The 20385-nt window shown below is 51.1% G+C and overlaps 2 protein-coding genes across 7 annotated transcripts in view; one reads left to right on the top strand and one right to left on the bottom strand.

The window, feature by feature from the left end:
* Window positions 1-7780, top strand: part of Mocs1 (molybdenum cofactor synthesis 1) — a 13479-nt gene extending 5699 nt beyond the window's left edge. The window contains exons 3-9 of the mRNA XM_036168065.1: window positions 7-130; window positions 433-544; window positions 740-852; window positions 1253-1363; window positions 3825-3945; window positions 4424-4471; window positions 6436-7780. Of these exons, the coding sequence (XP_036023958.1) occupies window positions 7-130; window positions 433-544; window positions 740-852; window positions 1253-1363; window positions 3825-3945; window positions 4424-4471; window positions 6436-7196 (1390 nt within the window). The 3' untranslated portion in view covers window positions 7197-7780. The remainder of the gene's footprint in view (window positions 1-6; window positions 131-432; window positions 545-739; window positions 853-1252; window positions 1364-3824; window positions 3946-4423; window positions 4472-6435) is intronic.
* Window positions 7781-8594: 814 nt separating this feature from the next.
* Window positions 8595-20385, bottom strand: part of Daam2 (dishevelled associated activator of morphogenesis 2) — a 113743-nt gene continuing 101952 nt past the window's right edge. For all 6 annotated transcript variants that reach the window (XM_036167266.1, XM_036167261.1, XM_036167260.1 and 3 more), the window contains 7 exons: window positions 20273-20361; window positions 16521-16689; window positions 15946-16053; window positions 14302-14362; window positions 12630-12761; window positions 11537-11707; window positions 8595-11268 (listed from right to left, as the gene is read on the bottom strand). In XM_036167266.1, coding sequence (XP_036023159.1) covers window positions 11047-11268; window positions 11537-11707; window positions 12630-12761; window positions 14302-14362; window positions 15946-16053; window positions 16521-16689; window positions 20273-20361 — 952 coding nt within the window. In that variant the 3' untranslated portion in view covers window positions 8595-11046. The remainder of the gene's footprint in view (window positions 11269-11536; window positions 11708-12629; window positions 12762-14301; window positions 14363-15945; window positions 16054-16520; window positions 16690-20272; window positions 20362-20385) is intronic.

The following is a 20385-nucleotide window of genomic DNA, read 5'->3' as shown; positions in this document are numbered from 1 at the left end:
AGAAGGATGCGGTCTGGTGGTTCCCTGGAGAAGGGGGTCCCTGAATCTTTGCTTCTCCCTCTCTGCAGGCTTCCACAAAGTCATGGAGGGTATCCACAAAGCCATTGAGCTGGGTTACAAGCCTGTGAAGGTGAGGATCTGTGACCCCTGCTGACTTTGCCTTTCTTCCTGACCCCACCTGGCCCCTTGACAGCCCTCAGCCTGGCCAGTGGCTATGTACCTCCCACTTCTTCTTGCCAAATTTCATCTAGCCCCCGCTTCTCCCCCCTCATTGGGTATAGAGAAAAGCAGTGGCCCCCATGGAATACTCCAGCTGTGAAGTAATGGGTGGTGAGAGGTACAGATGGGGTCCTGAGCAGTGCGACACCCCAAAGGTCATCTTCACAAAAGCGTGCTGGAGACAGCTCTCACAGCCCAGTTGTCCTTGGTTAGGTGAACTGTGTGGTGATGCGAGGCCTGAATGAAGATGAGCTTCTGGACTTTGTGGCCTTGACAGAGCATCTTCCCCTGGATGTACGCTTCATTGAGTACATGCCATTTGATGGTGAGTGACAAGGTTTGGTGGGGAGGGAAGGGATGCATGGGCCTCGGGGCTGTCCCAGGTACTGCTGATAACTGGGGTGGTAGGAGGATGGTGTGGGGTGCTCTGGGATCACATGTGGATGTGATCTGATCCTTGGGCAGGGTCCCCTTCATCTCTGGTTCAAAAGCTCCCCCTGCCACCTGCAACCAAATACAGGCAACAAGTGGAACTTCAGGAAGATGGTCAGCTATAAGGAGATGCTGGACACCATCCGGCAGCAGTGGCCAGCGCTGGAGAAGCTGCCGGAGGAGGACTCCAGCACAGCCAAGGTCAGGGAGCAGGAGCGTGGTGTTGGGGTGGCCCTGCCTCCATCCAGTGCTGGGTGCTGCCATAAATTCAGAGTGCACCAGGGAATGATGTGCAGCAGGGTATGATGCTTAAGAGAGCAGTCTAAACTTAGATGGTAAGACTAAGTAGCAGCGTCACAGGTCGTACTTGGCAGGCAAGAGGGGCAGCCCTGCCCCCTCCTCCATGGCCCTCTGTAGCCTGTCGTCCACAGATACCTGTATCCATAGCAACTCTTCTCCAGAGCAAGGCAGGCAAAGGTGGGGGCGCATGGGTCACCCACCACACTGTCAGAGAGCTGCAGAATGGAGTCTTGACATCAGCAAGGGGGATCTTGAGAGTAAGGGTAGCCCACCTTGTGCCGTCGCTGCCCTTCTCTCCCAGGCCTTTAAGATCCCTGACTTCCAAGGTCAGATCAGCTTCATCACGTCCATGTCAGAGCATTTCTGTGGGACTTGCAACCGGCTGCGCATCACAGCTGATGGGAACCTCAAGGTGAGCGTCCTGCCCCCCACTCACGCCCTTCTGTCCTGTTCGCTCACATCCACCTGAGCTCTCGTTCAGAGGGGAGCTCAGTGCTCTGTGGAGCGGAACTGGGGGTGGCCAGTGTGAATCTGTGTTTTTGTTGGCGCTCACTCATTTCTTCAAACTTCATTCTTTGGGTCCCCAGAGCAGCTTCTGGTATATCAGGAATCCTCTCCAGCACTGCCAGAGGGAGGCCGAAAGCATTGTTAGCCCGTGTGTCAACCAGTCAGCCTTTTCCACACAGCCAGGGACTCACTTCTGAAACCAGCACCCCTTACTTGGCTACTTGTCACCCTCCATGTTTGAGCTTGAGGCTGTGAAAGGCTCATTCCCTTCAGGCCATAAGAACTCATCAGCACACTCAAAAAGGTGATGGGCAGACACATAGTGGCCCCTTGTCCCGGGCACACTGTGCTGGCGGTGAGGATGGTGGGCCTTGAATAATGGCTGGGATCTGGACTCATACTCCTGAAATCAGGTCTGGAGAGTCCACACTGAGAGCTGTGACTCAGAACATGTGACTCAGACTGTAGGGAGCAAGGTGAAGTTTCTGAGCAAGAGGGAGGCATGATCCCCATCTTTGTTGGATTTGAACTTAAACTCATTAAGTAGATATTGAGCAATGATTAAGATATATAAATATGTGAGGGTAAAGGTATGAGATTGTGCTGTGGAGACAGCTCAGTGAATGTGTGGGGTGATGGTGTGGTCGTGCTGAGGAAATGGCTCCCATGTAAAGAGCCAAGCATGGCCACACTCTTTTAATCCCAGTGCTGAAGAAATGGAGAAAAGAGACCCTCTGGAGCTCACCGGCCAGCTGCTCTAGCCAAAGTGCTGAAATCTAGGACAATGAGAGACCATGTCTCAAAAACTAAGGTGATGGTTGGATAAGGAAAATACCTGAGGTTGACACACACACACACACACACACACACACACACACACACACACACACACACCTATATACTGAAAACATAGACACATATATACAAAAGAAAAAAATATGGGACAAAAGAATCAAGGAGCTTGGTGGTGTGTGTAGAGGAGGAGGGGAATGTGTGGGCCTCGAGTTTTAAGATTGGGGTTGGAGCTGCAGGTTTGGGGTTGGCCATTTGAGTACAGAAAGAAGTATACACTGGGTTGTTGAAAATGGGGCCTTTTCCTGGAGCCACAAATTCCTGGCAATGGAGGTGGCATCCGTCCATCAAGGTTTTACGGGAAATGTAAGGAAGGTATCTAAAGAGAGTGGGATGGATACTTATAGGGAGAGGCAGGGTTCAAGGAACTAACTAGGGACATTGAAGCATTTTGAGGAGCATCAGCCAACAGCTAGCTCATGGAGGTGGGAGATGGAGGAAGTGATGCCACTGAGGACCACTGAGGCTGCAGCCTTGAGGGGAGAGGGCTAGAACTTTAGCTGTGGAGGGCAGCAGCTGCTGCCAGAGAGGAGGGAAGAGGGAGAAGAAGCCAGGGCTTCCCCCTCCTCTCTCCTGATCTCCAGGCAGAAGCCAGCCCGGAAGCCCACAAGGAGAAGTCTATGGAGGAATTAACTAGTGTCAGTGAAGGGCGGAGAGGGTTCTGGGCCAAGTGCTGTGGAAAGGGGAGTGCCTGTCACAGTGAAGAAGCTGCACTTTCTGTCTCACAGTCTCCAGAGCCCAGCGCTCTCCTGGCTTTTCAGATGTTCTTCTGTGTCTGCACACACAGCTGACACATAGGTTCTGGGGCAGTGTGGTGTGTTGGTTTCTGCACCACCTTATCCATCCCCATCTTATAACCAAGCTTCCCACATAGCTAGGGAACATTGAGCTAAGACTGAGTGGCCCCAGATGTCATCTCCAGCCAGGTGTGGTACTCACACCTGTCCCTCAGAACAGTCAAATGGAGGAGGGTTCCTGGCCATCCTGAACGACATACCCTGAGCTAAGAACCGAGTTTCTGTCTCACAAACAGACAAAAGCCCCAAGCTGTCCTCTCCAACCACATTCAGCTGCTTAGCTACCGAGCAGGGACCGAGGACTAACACGGGTAGTTGGTGGTAGTGTCCACATGGGAAGGAACCAGGAAAGGCTGATGGGAAATGAGGTATGTGTACCACCTCCAGGGTACTCGGCTCTCCATTGATTGGGGTCCACTCTGACGGTGACAGAGGTGTCTCCATCAGATATCTCAGAAAGTAACAGCAGCTCTGGATTCTTATGTTCTCTCTTCATATCTATTTCTCAGTATACGCTGTTCTCTCTGAAAGGAGTATGGCTAAGCCCCACACGAAAGTCTGATTTTGCCTTTGCTTGTCTGGCTTTTCTGGCCCTTCCATTGGCCCCTCACGGCCCTGGGTCCTGCCTCTAGTGTGAGCCTGCTGTGGGGGACATGAGCATTGCTGCTCAGCTCAGGGGGGCTGGTGACTTACAAGTTGTTCTCTTGTCTACAACAGGTCTGCCTCTTCGGGAGCTCCGAGCTGTCCCTGCGGGACCACCTGCGGGCCGGGGCCTCTGAGGAGGAGCTTCTGAGAGTCATTGGAGCAGCAGTGGGTAGGAAGAAGCAGCAACATGCAGGTGAGGGCGGGGCGGGGCGGGGCGGGAATGGGCGGGTTAGTGTCAAGGAGAAGGCGGAAGATAAAGCAAGCCTGGGCCAAGGTGCCCAGTTCAGTGTCCTGGCCACTGGTTTCCTATTGGAACTTTGGACTTGGGGCGTGGTGGTTGTTCTTTGAGGAAACTGACATAGCATAGGCTACACAGGGGGACCCCAAAATTCTCCAGGACTGTTTTATCAGGCTAAGAGCTACCACTGGCCCTCTGGATTCCCACGGGTTCATTGTCTTTGGGAGAGAAGGAGGCAGTACCAGGTCTCTGGGCATTCCCAGAGTGTTCTCTGGGCTCCACCTTGGGTGACCTTGCAGTAATGTGTGTGAGGGCTTTTGTCAGAAGGCCTGTGGCTGTGCATAGGCCTTTGGCTCCATCTGTGTGTTTCAGTGAAATCTCCCTTTTCTCTCCTCCCCTGCTTTCCTCTCTGCTCATCCTTCCCTCATACCAGGCATGTTCAATATTGCCCAGATGAAGAACCGACCCATGATCCTCATCGGTGGGTGACCTATCAGTACGTAACTACTCACCCTTGTCACTTGGGGGGTCCTGTGGGGTGGGTGGGGGTCCCCTCTGTGATACAACCCCTGCTCTGCCCCTTAATATTCTTCCCTTATTTTTTAATGTCCTCTTTCATCTTTTCTTAAACCTTCCATATCTGCTATCTCTTCCCTGCCCACAGCAACCCTTCTGTCTCCAGACTATAGAGTGGCCCTTCTGCCTCTCAAAATCAGGGCAGGGCTTCTACAGACCTGATACTCACAGAGTTAGCTCTCCTTGGAGAGTAGAACTACTGGTTAAAATAGAGAGCTTCTCAGCTGTGGGATCCACCAGTAGGATGTAGATGTCCCTTCTCTGCCACGTGGAGCCACCTGCACATATGTGTGGCCCATCAGTTGTCTTGGTCAGCCATAACTTGAGGCAGCTCTCTGAACAGCCAGGACTTGACCTTTCCCATTCCTTAACTCCAGGGACTGTGCACAGGAGATTCTCAAGTGTTTGATGCTTCTTCAAGTGAAAATACCACTTTATAAAGCTCCAGGTAGTCTAGGAGGGCCTGCTGCTCTGTTCAGTGTCCAGATGGCAGCAGATGAAGTCTGGACCCCCTAGGACACACACCCCCAATCCAGGCCTTTGGAATTAGCACATTGGAACTTTAAAAGCACTAAGAAACTTGAAGGAAATAGCTCCTTCCTCCAGAGCTTGGGCACAGAGGTCCAGAGCAAAGCAGATTCCATGAGCCAGAGATAGCCCAGTGACCACCTCAGCACACCAGCCACCCAGAGCAGGAGAGGCAGTGACAAAGCAGATTTCATGAGCCAGAGATAGCCCAGTGACCACCTCAGCACACCAGCCACCCAGAGCAGGAGAGGCAGTGACAAAGCAGATTCCATGAGCCAGAGATAGCCCAGTGACCACCTCAGCACTCCGGCCACCCAGAGCAGGAGAGGCAGAGACAAAGGGCATTCCACTAGGGAAGGGACCTTAGACACCTCTCCCCACTTCCCCCCCCAGCACTGGGGGTCTTGGCCTAGGCATACACATCTTCACAGCAAAGATTGGGAATGTCTTGATGGCCTTCCCTCCAACAAACAAGGGTGACGGAACGGAGAAGCTAGGGATGCCTTTAGCTTCATGAGGACTCTCTTATGTGAAGAGAGACTAGACTGGCCTGGTTTTCACAAAACCAGTGTTGCCTCGGTCAGGCTCTCTCTGACCTCCAGGAGCCTGTGAACCACTCAGGGACCCTACCCTACCCCTGAGGTCCCTGAGTTGGTAGGACCATGGTGAAAGTACCCACTCCTTGTGATTTCTCAGCAGCTGCTGGTGTGGAGTGCTGATGCTGGTCTTTGTTCTTTGAGGAACAGCAGCCCTAAGGTTTTCTGGACATGGAACCAATCTGTCAATTGATGTCCTTGTAGGGACTTGACATCGTTTAAGTGGATGAACTGTTTGCTAATGTCTTACCCCTTAGAATGGCATGGCTGTTTATTCTCCACTGGAAGTATTAAGGTAAAAATATCTGTGATTGTTAGTTCAGGGTGAGATCCAGCTAGTTTTAGGAAAATGAATGGACATCAAAAGGCTGTTTGATCCAGGCATCATTCTTCATGCCTAAGGTATGTTATAGAAAAACTTTGGGGACCAAGTTCAGAAGCACAGGGGACCCGGAAGTGACCTCACACCACCACTGCCTGAGGAGAACCAACGGAAACTGGGCCCCCTCTGTTTGCTTCCTTCTCTGTCTGCTTAGCGGCTCTGGCTGTCCAGACCAGGCTGGCCTCGAACTCACAGAGTTCCGTCTGCCTCTGCAGGGATTAAGGCTTGCCCTGGCTCTGCTCTCGTTCTCCCTTCTCCCCAGTGTGAATGAGAACTCATGGTGGGACAGCGAGGGTCAGGAGACAGGTGGAGACAGGACTCGTTTGGAGACTCACTCTCTTCTCTTTCCTTTGTGCCTTTCAGGGTTGTCTTGGATGCTTCGAAATTCCCCACCAGCTAGTTGGAGCACTCTCTCCTGGGATCCCCTCCGTGTTCGGAATCTGAGTGTCAGAGAGAACCTTTCTGACCAGCTGGCCACTTTGTGGAAAAGACTCCGTGTCCCCATGACCCTTCCTCTGTCTCAACAGTGCCTGGGGTCCTGCTCCCCTCAGAGACACTACAGCTGCTACCCAGACTCTGACACTCACTCAAAGTGCCTTAGCGTAGGGTCCCAGGATCCTGCTGTCCCCTCAGGACCAGGGCTGACTTCAACTCAGCTAACTCATGTGGATTCAGAAGGACGGGCAGCGATGATAGATGTGGGCGGGAAGCCAGACACAGAGCGGGTGGCTGTGGCCTCTGCCGTGGTCCTTCTTGGACCTGTGGCCTTCAGGCTTGTCCAGCAGAACCAGCTTAAGAAGGGTGATGCTCTGGCAGTGGCCCAGCTGGCTGGAGTCCAGGCAGCCAAGCTAACTAGTCAGCTGATTCCCCTGTGCCACCACGTGGCCCTGAGCCACGTGCAGGTACAGCTGGAGCTGGACAGCACACGCCATGCCGTGCTGGTCCAGGCATCCTGCCGGGCCCGAGGCCCCACTGGGGTAGAGATGGAGGCACTGACCTCGGCTGCCATGGCTGCCCTTACCCTGTATGACATGTGCAAGGCAGTCAGTAGGGACATAGTGGTGGCAGAGGTAAAGCTCATCAGTAAGACTGGAGGTCAGCGGGGGGACTTCCATCGGGCTTAAGAGTGCCTCACTCACCCCAATCATGTCTCCCAAGGAGATGTAATTTGGGTGGAGGAAAAGATGTCACATTCCTCTTAATCTAGTCACTATGACCTAGGATCACCCTGTCTCTTTACCATTGATACTTATTATAACCCATGAGGTGTCCTCAACATGAAGACACCTCTGGCCTTGACACCTCCAGGACTCCAGCGGTGGATACCCCCCATGCCATGTCATAGTACTTGGCTTGTTTCAGATGGCCAGCTTCAGGCAGCCCTTCTCATTTAGGGTTCTCTCTTCTCTTCCCTGGGGAGATATTAAGGGCTCATTAAGCAGAGGAACCCATTTTGAGGAAGGAAAAACACAAGCTCCCTAAAGAATGTATCACAGGATCCCCACTCCTTGGCCTCCGACCCTGCTCCAACAGGATGCACACTTATGGACTACAGCCCTAAGGACTCGTGCCAAACTTTACACACACCTGGTTCTGCTTACTGCGGCCTGCCCACACCTCTCTGCTCTGGCACATATCAGGGAAAGAAGAGGTGAAGGTGACCTTCACCCTCACAGCGCACAAATAAAGCCACAATGTCAGCTTTGGAGATGAGGCATGAGGACTCTTGTCTGTGAGAAGAGCTGCTAAGTTTTACCCATCAGCCCCATCCCAAGACGCTCCCTGCAGGGGTGCGTGGGAAGAGGAACCCTAGGAAGGCCAACCGGCTATTCTCTGGACTCCCACAGGGTGACAGTGAGATAAATATGCAGGTGTGGCCTGTAGCAGTTTGGCAGTCCCGGGCTCAGCTGCATGGCCAACTCTTGGAGAGTAGGCTTGTGAATTAGATAGAGACTCCTAGTATATGTACCCCAAACAACGGCTTAGCATGCGGGGTTACACAGCTAGGTGGCTTCTTAGGTCTGTCTCCAGGGGTGCCCCCTGCCTGGCATTCCCTCTGTCTTGTACAGAGGTGTGGTGATGAATGTTTAACAGTTGGCTCTTTAAAAATGAACAGTTTCCTGTGAAACAAAAGTTCCTGACTCAAGCGTCCACGGAACCTCAATTGGCTTGGAACATTCCAGAAAATGTACATTGCCACTCACAGAACCAGCAGGAACTAGGCCAGCCCACCACTGGCCCAGCCCACCACTGGTTTAGACTACCACTGGCCCAGCCCACCACTGGCTCAGCCCACCACTGGCCCTGCCCACCACTGGCTCAGCCCACCACTGGCCCTGCCCACCACTGGCTCAGCCCACCGCTGGCTCAGCCCACCACTGGCCCTGCCCACCACTGGCTCAGCCCACCACTGGCTCAGCCCACCGCTGGCCCTGCCCACCACTGGCTCAGCCCACCGCTGGCCCTGCCCACTCCAGCACAACCCAAGTCCACATGGGAAGAAGATAAGTTTACAGGCAGGCTGGGGGTGGGGATGAATTTAATAGTTTTAGTATTACAATATATTCTTATAAAAGGGTGTGGGTAGGAAGGACACTGTAGAGTTCTGTACGTATGAGCCTTATTTGACTTCTGCAGCAGCTGTTGACAGAGGCCTCGGCATGAAGGCTGGCAGACGTCCTAGGGAGAAGGTCACAGCTCCCAAGTTGGTGTCAATAGGAGTGGATGTGAAGACCCCATGCCTGTCTCCACCCACCTGGAGAGTTTTGTCCTTCCACCCTGGACAAACTTCCCTCTTGGGAAGGGAATGGCCTCTGCTGAGAAGGGTGTGTAGGCTGGACTGGGAATCTTACATTGTGCACAAAGTTAACTGGAGCAGTTGACCCACAGAGGCGGGACAGGTGGGAAGGCACTGGGGTAGACTTCATTTAATGTTGAGGACCAGCCTGTCCACCTCCACAGCACCAGTCACTTCCTGCTGAGTCAGTCACAATGGTCCGTGGTCCAAGGCACTGTTGAAATCTGGTTACAAAGACATATAGCACCAGAGCCACTGGCCAGATTTGGAAGATAATAAATAGAGAAGGCAAAATTCTTTGGGGTGAGAAGGCTGGGCTCTGGAGAGATGCCAAATGGCTTTTCTGAGGATCTGATGTGTTCCTTCAAGAACTTCCATCTTCTTCGTCTTTCCTAGTCCATGTCCAGTCTTGGTGGTGGTTGAAAGGCCAGAACACAGCATGCCTGGTCCCTGCCCCTAGCATGTTCGGCTGACAGCCTGGGCAGTTTGGAAGATGGGAAGATGTCCAGCTCCAGCCTCTCCATTCTTGATAGCTTGCTGGGGGGTGAGGCAGTAACCACTCTTCTTAGAAGCCCCTTTGCCCTCTTAGGCTGGCTTCTTCCCACCCTTACTGGCCTGTCTTCTACTTGCTGAGACGCCTCTCAAACCAGCGGACATGCCCAGCTTAATGCCATGTTTCTCCTCCCCACAGCTACTATGGTCCCATCCACTGGGAATCTCATGTAGAAAAACAGAAGGGGACAGTTACAGGAGTGAGCATCCAGGCCACTGGCAATGACCCTGAGTCACGTGGTTAGATGAGAGGAGCCAGGAGCTGGTGGATGGTAATCAGGCAAGAGTGGTCTCCAGGTGAGAGGGGGTAGGGGTGCATTAGATAATAAGAACCTTCATGGAATTGATCTTACCCTGCTCCATTTAGAACTTTTGCCTAGATATAGTAGTGTTGCCACCCATACCATCACAAACAACTGAAGAGGGGCAGAACAGAAGATGAGTGAACAGGAGGAGGGCCAGGATGGTCCTATGCAAGTCATGCTGAGGAACCAAACTGAGCACAGATGCAGGAGCAAGCCCTGACATGAGCATCCTACACAAGCTCTCCTTCCTCCATCCTTATCTCAGCTTTTCCTGCCTGCTCTTCTCAGCCCCATCTGGTGACATGTCTCCCTCAGAATGACATTGAATGTGGAGGGCGGGTCTTGCCCTCCAGAACAATTCCCAAAGCCAGTTGCAGCCAAGTACATGGAACTCCCTTGTAACCTCAGATGGAAACTGAGAGGCCACTGTGGCATGGAAGGGGTCAGTTGAGTGGAATGGTAGATCCCCAGGAGTCACACATTAGAGTGTTGTCCTCTGGTGAGGAACTGCTGAGAACTCAGGTCACTGTCTCTCCAGGACAGTGGTCAGGTTGCATTGGGGTTTGCTTTGGGGTCCCTATGCCTAAGGCTGGTGAGGTGATGAAGGCAGTCTTTCTTGGATACCCCTCCTTACCAGAGCCATACTATAAGCTGGTGGTGGGCCAGAGTTCTGCAATCCAGAGAATTTGGGGACAGGAGGTTTAGTAGATGGGATGGAGGTGACCGTGGGGAGAGGAGAGGTCCCAGGACTTGCTGACTCTGGTCCCTTTCTACATGTGTTCTTCTGGAACATGCTAGAGCATATCTCGATAGAATACTCAAGGCCCCTCGTTTCCATCTCAGATCCACGTTCCATTGAGCTGTCTTTTCAGATAGCTGCCTAGAGTCCCTGCTGTTGCTTCTTGGGTCCCACTCCACCACCACACACTGTACAAGAGGTCTGAAAAGGAATGTGGTCTCCTGGATTTTGAACAGCTCCGTGCCAACATAAGGTGTGGAGGATAGTGGTCTCCAGCCTGGCATTTCCAGGCCAAAGCCCAGGGCCTGCCAGGGATGTCCGTGCTAGTCCTAGAGAATGATGGCCAGGAGAGGAGGGCAGGGAGAGACAGGATGCGAATGAGTGATGCCAAGGAGAGACGAGACACAGCCTGCTGTCAGTGCGGGAGACACCTGGTCTAGCCGCACACAGCCCCTGGGACCCAGCCCAGGGTTCCCAAAGCCAGCTTTCCAAACCACTGAAGTCATCACTGCGTCTGTTCAAACCCTCCCCGGCTCCCTGTCTCCAGTCCTGCCGCCATGTGGCCAGTCCCAGTCCCCAAGTCAATGCTTTGGCCTGTTTATCGCCCTCTCCCGGGTGACCTCCGGGGCCTGAGTCCCTGCTCGCTTGCGGTTGCGCTTGAACTTGCTTAAGTCCTTGTCAAAAACTTCTCCCGAGCGCAAGGCCGACACCAGGTCATCGAACTCTCCACTCTCCTCCAGGGTGCCGCCGGCCAGGACCTTCCGCTGCCTCTGCCACCTTTCCTTCTCACGCTGCTCCTTCAACTGAGAGTGGGAAGGAGGTGACTGAAGGACACAAGCCAGCGTCCTGCAGCCCTCTGCATCCTGGGTGCCCTCCCAGCCCAAGCCCGCCCACCAGGGACCCCTCTGCTTCTCAAGATGCCCCTCCCCACCTTACAAGGCTTTCTCCCCCAAGCTGGGAGGAGGCTAACAGTGGCCCCTAGTGTGCCTATTTGATCTCACAAGTCCAAGCAGCATCCCCCTTCACACCCGCCTCTGCCACATCCTGTCCCCAGCCAGGCCTAGCCCTCACCATGGATTCCATGCGTGCCCTCCGTTCCTCCTCCTCCTTCCTCCTCCTCATGGCCTCCAGGTCCTGCCTGGCCTCCAAGAAGGCCTGCAAGAAGGTATCAAAGATACCGAAGAACTCATCCGGCTGCATCTTACTTTCCTGCTCCCCGAAGTGTGTCAGTGCCTTGGCAAACTGTAAAAGACACGGATAGGAGCATGGTAAGCCCAAGGCTGCAGTCAGCTAGCTCCCAACTGAGCCTAGTCCAGGCTAGGGGGGTTGTAGGCATGGGACACATGGTTCAAACCCCAGGGCTCACCTGTGAAAGCTTCAATCCAAAATTCACTAATGATTCATTCTCTGTCCCTACCCTGTTATCCCCCCACAAAACCCCATGAGGCTGACTTCTGGGGAGATGGGTTGAGACTACCTGATAGTCTGCCTTAGCACCACCTCTGGGTTTCTTACATTGTGGGTGTGAGGCCAGGAGATGGTGACCTGGGGAAGACTTATCTAAGATCAGGCACTGCATGGCTGGATTGGAAAGGGCCCTCACAGGCCATCTAATCACTGGGTGACTTACTTAGTCCCTCTGTGACTCAACTTCTTCACCTGTAAAATGGGGATCAGCTTCATGGTATCATTGTGACAGTTAAATGAGGTGATAGGTGGAAGCCACTGGCTCTGTGTACATGAAGCAGGCACCACTCTGACTTTGTCTTAGCATTGTGTTCTCTCACCCAACTCACATAATATCATCCAGGAAACATGTCCCAGTGAGATCGTTTCAAAAACTAAGGTGGTCGGCTCCTGAGGAAAGACACCTGAGGTTGTCCTCTGGTCTCCACATGCATGTGTACAAAAGCACACACAGAAACAGACACACATATACACAAAAATAAAATTTAAAACAATGCTTATGGTGCCTGGATACCTACAAAGTGCAGCCTGATCTCTGCAGTATGAGGTTGTCATTGCCTTGGAAGAGAGAGGGAAGAGGAATTCCCTAGGCTCTGAGGAGCTGGGTTTGTCCCTGTCCATGGTAGGACCAGGTGAAAACACCAGGCCTAGAAAGAGATGAACTGAGGACCAGTGGGGAATGCTGGGCCACCTTTACCTTATCCCTGGCCTCATTGAGCTGGTCCTCCAGCTCTGAGAAACTGAAGCTGGACACTGTGATGAAGTCACTCATGACAGGGACAAACTTGTCGTTGGGGTCCCGTGGCTGGTGTCTTTGATATTCCAACTCCTGGGAAGGGAGGATAGAGCATGATTTATTTAGATAAATGGGGAGCAGGGGCCACCAAATGCTCCTTGCTAGCCACAGGACATTACACATGCCGTTGGAAAAGACGACACCTGGGTTCACAATTCTAAAGGTAATGATGTCTTTAAGAGCTGTTGGTCTGTACAGATATTCACATCCTTCCCGAACCCATCACCACCATTGTCCTTTTATTAACAGCTTTTGAATGAAGTATGACCAGGGCCAAGCAGCATTGTCTGGGAAATCTTGCTGCTGGGTTACAGTCCACACTCTAAGGAGCACTTTCCAGGACCATCAAAATGGAAGCTGTCACCCATGGTAGCAACAGAAGGCTCTCGAATTCTTAACTTCAGCCTGAATCAATTCTCCTCTTTCTCTCCCTCTTCCTTTATGGAAATTCTGGGAAAAGTCTCTAGTTCCAAGTGTGAGGGACAAAGAGGTGAAGATGTCCCAGAGAGTGCATCAGCTATAAAGCTATGAGAACAGCAATGGCAATATCATGACCAGGGCTGGGATCCAGGGTCTGTGTCTTCTCAATATTCCTGTATGAGTTTCTAACCCCTAAGGCAAAGCAAGGAGGTGAGATCCCACAGGTGCACCCAAATGTCTGGCACTATGACACAATGTTGTCATCTACAAAGTGCACCCTCGAGAAGTACACAACTGAGTTATGAAAAGATAATCATAAAAAATTTATAATGTCTTAAGTTTGTGATTTTGGGTCAGGTCCTGTTTGTGTCAGCTCTCCTGAGGCACGTGTGGCCAACAAGTCATGGGTTGGACACGCCTGTGGAGTGAGGAGGTCATAGGGCAGAATCTTTGTATAGTGGCCCCATACAAGAGCACCAAGGAAGTGTGTCCTTTCCAGCAGGTAAGGACACAGTGAGAAGTCCCACCCATGAGGACCAGGCTCTCACTAGACATCAGACCTGCTAGCACTTTGATGACTCACCCTGCCAGATTATAAGAGGTAAATGTTTTTTGCTTATAAAAGCCACACCATTGATGGATTTGTTAAGCCACCTCAGGGACTAAGACACCAAAATTCTCATCAATGAGTGAATGAGCCTTCAGAGCCCCCACTAGTTAATACATGAAGGGAAAAGATGTAAGGTAGGATCTCATGGGGATGGCGGTCCTCATGGCCGCACTGCTGTATGCCTCCTCAGCCAGCTCAGCCTCTGCATTCACTATGACCAAACATGAGCATGTGACAGTCCTAGTGTTCAGTCTGTCATGTGGACATCTCCCTGCTCAGTGACATAGAGACAGTTTCAGACAGACAGCTCTTCTGTAAGGGTCTAAATGTCTAAATCCCCTAGAAGGTGGATCACTTCTTCCCGAAGGCTCTGTGCACTGTGCGGCTGTCCTACATCCCCACCCAGGAGCCCTGGGTCATCGAAGTGCATCTCACAGGGCTTCTGCTGCCTGAGATGTGGGGGCGGGGCATTGGACCCAGTGATGGCAGCAACGCTGGCTTCTCTGTGGGAAGCCTCCACTGGGACCCAGCAGGCTCACTTACCACCTCCACTGCTCGGAGGCCCCTCTTGAGAGTGCCCACCTCCTTCTCCAGCTCTGCTAAGCTGTGGGGAGACAGGGAGAGGGAAGACACCTATCAGCTCTGGATGTGAGGAGCCAAGGATGGTTCAGGGAAAGGGCAGCTTGAAGCAGAGTGGCCTTGAATTCCAGCCCCTCTTAGGCCCCTGGAGATCACCACCCTATGTGCCTGTTGGTGTCTATTGTTGTCAGGGTGAAAGCTCCACTCCATGGATCCTTACAGATGCTGTGTATCACATAGTTCCTGTGTGTGTGTGTGTGTGTGTGTGTGTGTGTGTGTGTGTGTGTGTGTGCGCGCACACTTAGGAAAGTCAGCAGACAACTTCAGCCATCTCTCTTAGGCACTATCTACCTGGTTGGTTTGTTTGTTTGCTTGCTTGCTTGCTTGCTTGCTTGGGTTCTAGGTATGGCCCTCAGACTCTCATGCTACTTGCTCATTCTCTCCCAAGTGCTGTCAGAAGCTTTCTTACACTAGCATCTGGCTTGGGATTATGTTTCATTACCACTGGGCAGTGTTCACCATCATCTAACAGGGTGTCTCTCCACAGCCCTATGTTGATGGTATTTAGAGGTAGAGCTCTGGAGAGATACTTTTGATATGATGAGGTCAGCCCTGAGGGTGGAGGCTCTGAGATGGCACTGTGGCTCTTCGTTATCTGTCCTAGCCTGGGATGCCGCTGCCACACTGTAGTGTACCAGATGTTAAGCAGATCATGGCATCCTGCCTGTGGCCTACCAATCCTCCAGAGTCATGTGTCAAATACATTTCAGATTTTATAGTTACCAAGTCTCGGGTGTTTTGTTATAGCACAGAATATCTCACACACAGTGGCATTGGATACCTGTTAGCTTTAGCATGTCTGGCTTCCGCAGATCACAGATTAAGTCTGACAGCCTTAGCAGATGCTGTGGATGCCCTGCTAATTACAGTTTAAAGTATCTATTCTTCCAACCAACCGGGCTTAAAACATATGTGCTTATTTTTAAATTTATTTTATCTATGTGAGCTTTTCACCTACATATACATATGTATCCCAGGTGTGCCTGGTACCTGAAGAGGCCAGAAGAGGGTACTGGATCCTCTGGAACTGAAGTTACAGATGGTTGTGAGCTACCATGTGGGTGCTAGGATTTGAACTGGGGTTTTCTGGAATAGCTGACAGTGCTGTTAACCACTGAGCCATCTCTCCAGTCCCCAGATGAGTGATCTTTATTCTGGGTCAACCCCCTCTGCCTGTTAGAGTTATGTTTACACCCCAGGACACTAGCCAGTGTGCTGCACGACTAACCCACTCCTTCCCCAACCATGTTATAAGCATAGAGGGTGTTCTATTCTATACTGTTTCCACATCAGGCTTAAGTTCCATTTGCCCCCAGTGCAACTGGCACAGTAATGCTTCTGGTATAGGCATTCTTTCTACACATTTCTTCATTCTTCTGGTGTTGTCCAGAATCACCTCTGAAATAAGATGATTTGCACCAGCCAGCTGTCTCTGTCTGGGTCTTCTAAAAGCATACCCTGAGACACTGCCCACCCCCAGGGTCTCCTCAAGTGAGGGAAGCCAGCTAATGTGGCCACAGGTGAAGGAAGCATGGAGAGACCACTTACTTGACTTTGGCGGCTTCTGAGAGATGCCGCAGCTCCGAGGGCATGTTCAGGATGTCGGGGAAGTGCTTCTCCAGGATCATGATCAGGTAATGAAGCAGAGAGATGTTCCTGTGGGTGACAGTTGCATCAGGAGAGGGAGCTGGTGAAACCAGATGGAGTGTGAAGAGAGGAAGGAACAAAGAGTGGGTTGGAGAGATGGCTCAGCAGTTAACAGTGCTTTCTGCTCTTCCAGAGGACCTCAGTTTGCTTCTGAGCATCCACAAATGCCTAGAACTCCAGTGCCAGGGGATCCAGTGCCCTCTGCTGGCCCCACAGGCAACTGCACATACACACACACACACACACACACACACACACACACACACAGAGAAACACACACACACACACACACACACACACACACACACAGAAACACACACGCACACACATACCCTGCCCCACACTAAAACAATTATTTAAAATATTTTTAAAATGGACAAGGCAACTAGAATGCAGAGATAGAAGAGGGCTAGAGACGGGTAGGGAGACATCAGGACGGAGTGAGACAGGGCTGAGGAAGCCCCGTGAGGCCCCACCTGTCAATGCTGGACTTCGTGTCAGCAATCTTGTTGAGACTGGCTACCCGGAACCCGTAGGCGCCCCCACGCTGCCCCTTGTTCATGAAGTTACCAATGGCTAGGACCACCTCCAGCATCTGCTTCAGGCGCTTGCTGAGGATCAGCTCCCTGGAGGCCAGCAGGATGGCTGGGAGAAGAGAGACAGCTCAGGATGCTGCACAGACTGAGCCAGGGCAGCAGGGCTCCTGGCTTCTCAGGATTATGGAAGGGGCTACCTTTTCAACTCTTGGGTAGAGACTACCTGTTCTCTTCAGGACCCTTGTTTCTCACCCCCCCACCCCCAAGACAAAGCTACCCTATCCTCAGAGTAGACTACCCCTAGAATGATCTGGACTGTCTTGTCATGCACATAAAGGTTATTATACTTTTTATGAATACATACTTGAATATGGCAGTTTTATTTTTCTAGACCTAACAGATTTTGTGCTTCCTGGAGCTCTGACACATTTCAAAATTCTGTATTGTATATGTGCATGTATCTTCATGTGGATGCTCATGTGGATGTATTCATGTGCAGGTATGTGCACATCAGATGTGGAGGTCAGAGGTCAACCTCAGGTACCATCCTCAGATGACACCTTGGGTTCTGAGATAGCAGTAGGAAGATCAAACCATCTGGTGGTCTCTGGCTATGCAGACAGGAAATTCCTGAAGATGCTTGTTATGAAAATAAAACAAAAGCCCTTGGGGCTTGGAAGATGATGCCCCAGTGGGTGGGAAACACTTGTTATGAAAGCAAGAGGATCTGAGTTCAAATCCTCAGCACCTACAAAAAAAGCCAGACACAACCATGTATAGGGCTGTAACCCCAGTGCTGGAGAAAGAGGGGAGCTGCAGACAAGAGAATCCTGGGAGTCAGCTGGCTGGTCTAGCCCAAACAAGCTTTAGGTACAGAGAGACTGTCTCAAAAGCCAATATATAGAGAGATGGACATCTTATATCTTCTTATGGCCTCTGCATGCATGCACATGGGTGTGCATTGTACACATGTGTACACATGCCACACACACAACAAACACAAACACATACCACATAAAACAGAAAACCCCAGCCCAAATGTTTGCAGAAGTTCTCAGTCAGTTAAAAAAAATGTAACTGTGAAGAAGATATTATAAAAATGAGAAGCGAGAGTTCTCCGCACAGTCTTTAGGTCACACGTATGCACAGTCTATGAGTTAACACCCCCTGTTGTGAGTTTGAAGACTGTCAGGCTATGTCTCAAAGGGGGTAGGGCTTGGCTGAAGAAATGGCTCAGCTGTGAAGGCTAAAGCTTGCAACCAAGGGACAAGAGGGGTACGGGGCCTGGAGACCTTCAGTTTCTTAACCTGGGTTGATTACACGGCCAGGATGGTGACCACATCCTAATTGCCCGGTGCAAACAGCTGTAATAATTTGTGGGCCCCTCTGTGCATGTGCCATATTTCAATAAAAAGTTTATTTTCAAAAAAGCAAATAAAATGGGTGATGGTAGCTCATGCCTTTAATCACAGCACTAGGGAGGCAGAGGCAGGCAGATCTTTGAGGCAGGTCTACAGAGTGAGTTCCAGGACAACCAGGGCTGCACAGAGAAACCCTGTCTTGAAAAACAGGAAAAAAAAAAAGAAAAGAAAACTTACTTGCAAAAATCCTCAGCCACTTATATGACTGGGGAGAGTTTTCTAAGGTTGGTGGGCTATTTGAAAAGTCTACAATGGAATATCCTCTAAAAATGCTAAAAATGTTGGCAAAACAGAAAATGATCAGAGCTGAAAGGAAATCAGAGGAGATGAGAAGACTCCTGTCTGTGATGCTGACATTTTAGAGGCATTCACAAGAATAATACGTTCATGAATACATTCATAAGAATATTACATTTGCAGTCACATTCATCCAGGCTATATTTAGTGAATCTACTTGTAATGAGAATTGGTAAATTTAGCATACGCAGCAATGAATGTATTCATAGGGAGAATATATTCAAAACAGAATTGGGAAATTTGTCAAACTTGGTAAAATGCCCTAAAGTAACTTCACCTGGAGCCCTGTCTGGGGAAGGAGAGGGTGGGTGTCAATGGCTCCACACCCAGATGAGGTCGGCTTGATCTTAGCTACTTCAGAAATACTTCTGGAACAGCTAGGAGGGGGGATCTCAAGGAGCCCAACTCCTGAACAGCCCAGCACACGGACATGACTGTGTGTGCCTTCAGGCTGCTCTCCCCACCCTGGCTCAAAACCCTTCAAGGAGCACAGCCATCCACAGTGGAGGGTGTCTACAAATCTGGATCCCAGCTAGAGAAGTGTGACATCCCCACAGCTGTTCTCTCCAGCACATCTTTTTCTGTGCAGCTTGATATTAAAGAGAGGCTTTATGGAACCTTTGAGCCCTAGAGTCTGGGTATGTCTCCTTGGAGTACCTAATGGTCTAAGGGGAAACCTTCCTAGTGCCTAAGCTACTCTGGTTCCATAGTTACAAACGGCCACTGACATTTGCTCCACTAAGCTAAGAGGGATAAAGAGTTGAGCACCTACATCTTGTCCTGTGCCTCATGTCCCCAAAGTAGTCTGCAATAGGAAGAGAGTGGAGGTGAAAAGGCCTTACCCATCATTGGGGCAGATGGATGATCTATTCTTTATTACAACATGAAGGCCCCTGGTTGCATGTACATGTGTGTACATACTGAACACCACTGTCTTTATCTCTACAAACTCCTACTCCAGAAATCCCTAAGCACCCTTTGGGAAAGACCCAACCTGTTCCCAACCTGCTCTCTGAATTAGGTAGGCATCTCAGAGAGTGTCCAGCAGGGGGCGCCCACGTTCTGCTATGGTTCCAGCTTGGCACCCTGAGCATCCAAGATGGTTTCTTGTTCTTTCTGTCCTGTAAGTCTTCTTACCCCCAGGTGAGACCCCAACCAGTTTCTCCTGCTCCTGCCTTGCTTGGGTGCACATAGCTGCCCCCCATCCTGCCCTCCATTCTTCCCTACAACCCCTTGAGTCCTGCTCCTCTGCCACCCCCATAGGCAGCCCCAAGGATCAGACACAGTGAGTGTGACAGACAACAGGGAAGGGACCTGTTGGAAGGCAGCAGTCATCTACATGGCCACAACACTCCTCACGGCTCTCAGAAATGGCGATCTGGAGAAGGCCTGTATCACCCAGACTCTCTATCAAGCCCTTTAGGACTATGTGGTTGCCTGCTTCCGAGCTTGCACTTAAGCAGACATACACAGTAGACATTGTGAATGTGGTGCTTCTAAATAGGAAATGGTGAATGAGTGCATGCCAGGCTCCGAGAAGGGTGCTGGCTACATTCCTCTTTCCTGGTCCTTCCTGTCCCAGGCTGGGGCGAAAGTCAACTGACGCCCTACCCTGGGGAGCCAATGCTAGGCAGAGGAAAGCATCATGTGGTCAGCACATACGCCAACATAAACAAGAGCATTTCTCCACAATAATCATATTTCAAGTTGATGGTCATTCCTGTAATCTCATCACCTGAAAGGTGGAGGCAGGAAAATTAGGAGTTTGAGGGTAGCCTCAGCTACATAGTAAACTGGAGGCTATCTTAGGACACATGAAACCCTGTTGAAGAATGTGAGGTCATAGTTTTCAATGTTATCCTTAACTTGGGTATGTCTCTGGGATCAGGGTAAGGCAGAAATTTCTTTCTGTGCCACCAATCAATCTGGAGAAATGTCCCCACTCCAGGTGTGTACCACAAGCCCCAGCCCTACCTTCTACTTTGGGCTTGGCCTCTGCCAGCCGTTCCTGGAACTTCTTCTTGAAGAAGAGGGCCTGTAGTCGCTGCTGGTAGTGGTCAATCCTATGGACAGGGCAGGCTATGTCA

Source organism: Onychomys torridus, chromosome 18 (genome assembly GCF_903995425.1).
Source record: "Onychomys torridus chromosome 18, mOncTor1.1, whole genome shotgun sequence".
Classification (NCBI taxonomy): Eukaryota; Metazoa; Chordata; class Mammalia; order Rodentia; family Cricetidae; genus Onychomys; species Onychomys torridus.
This window is presented reverse-complemented; position numbering and strand designations above follow the sequence as displayed.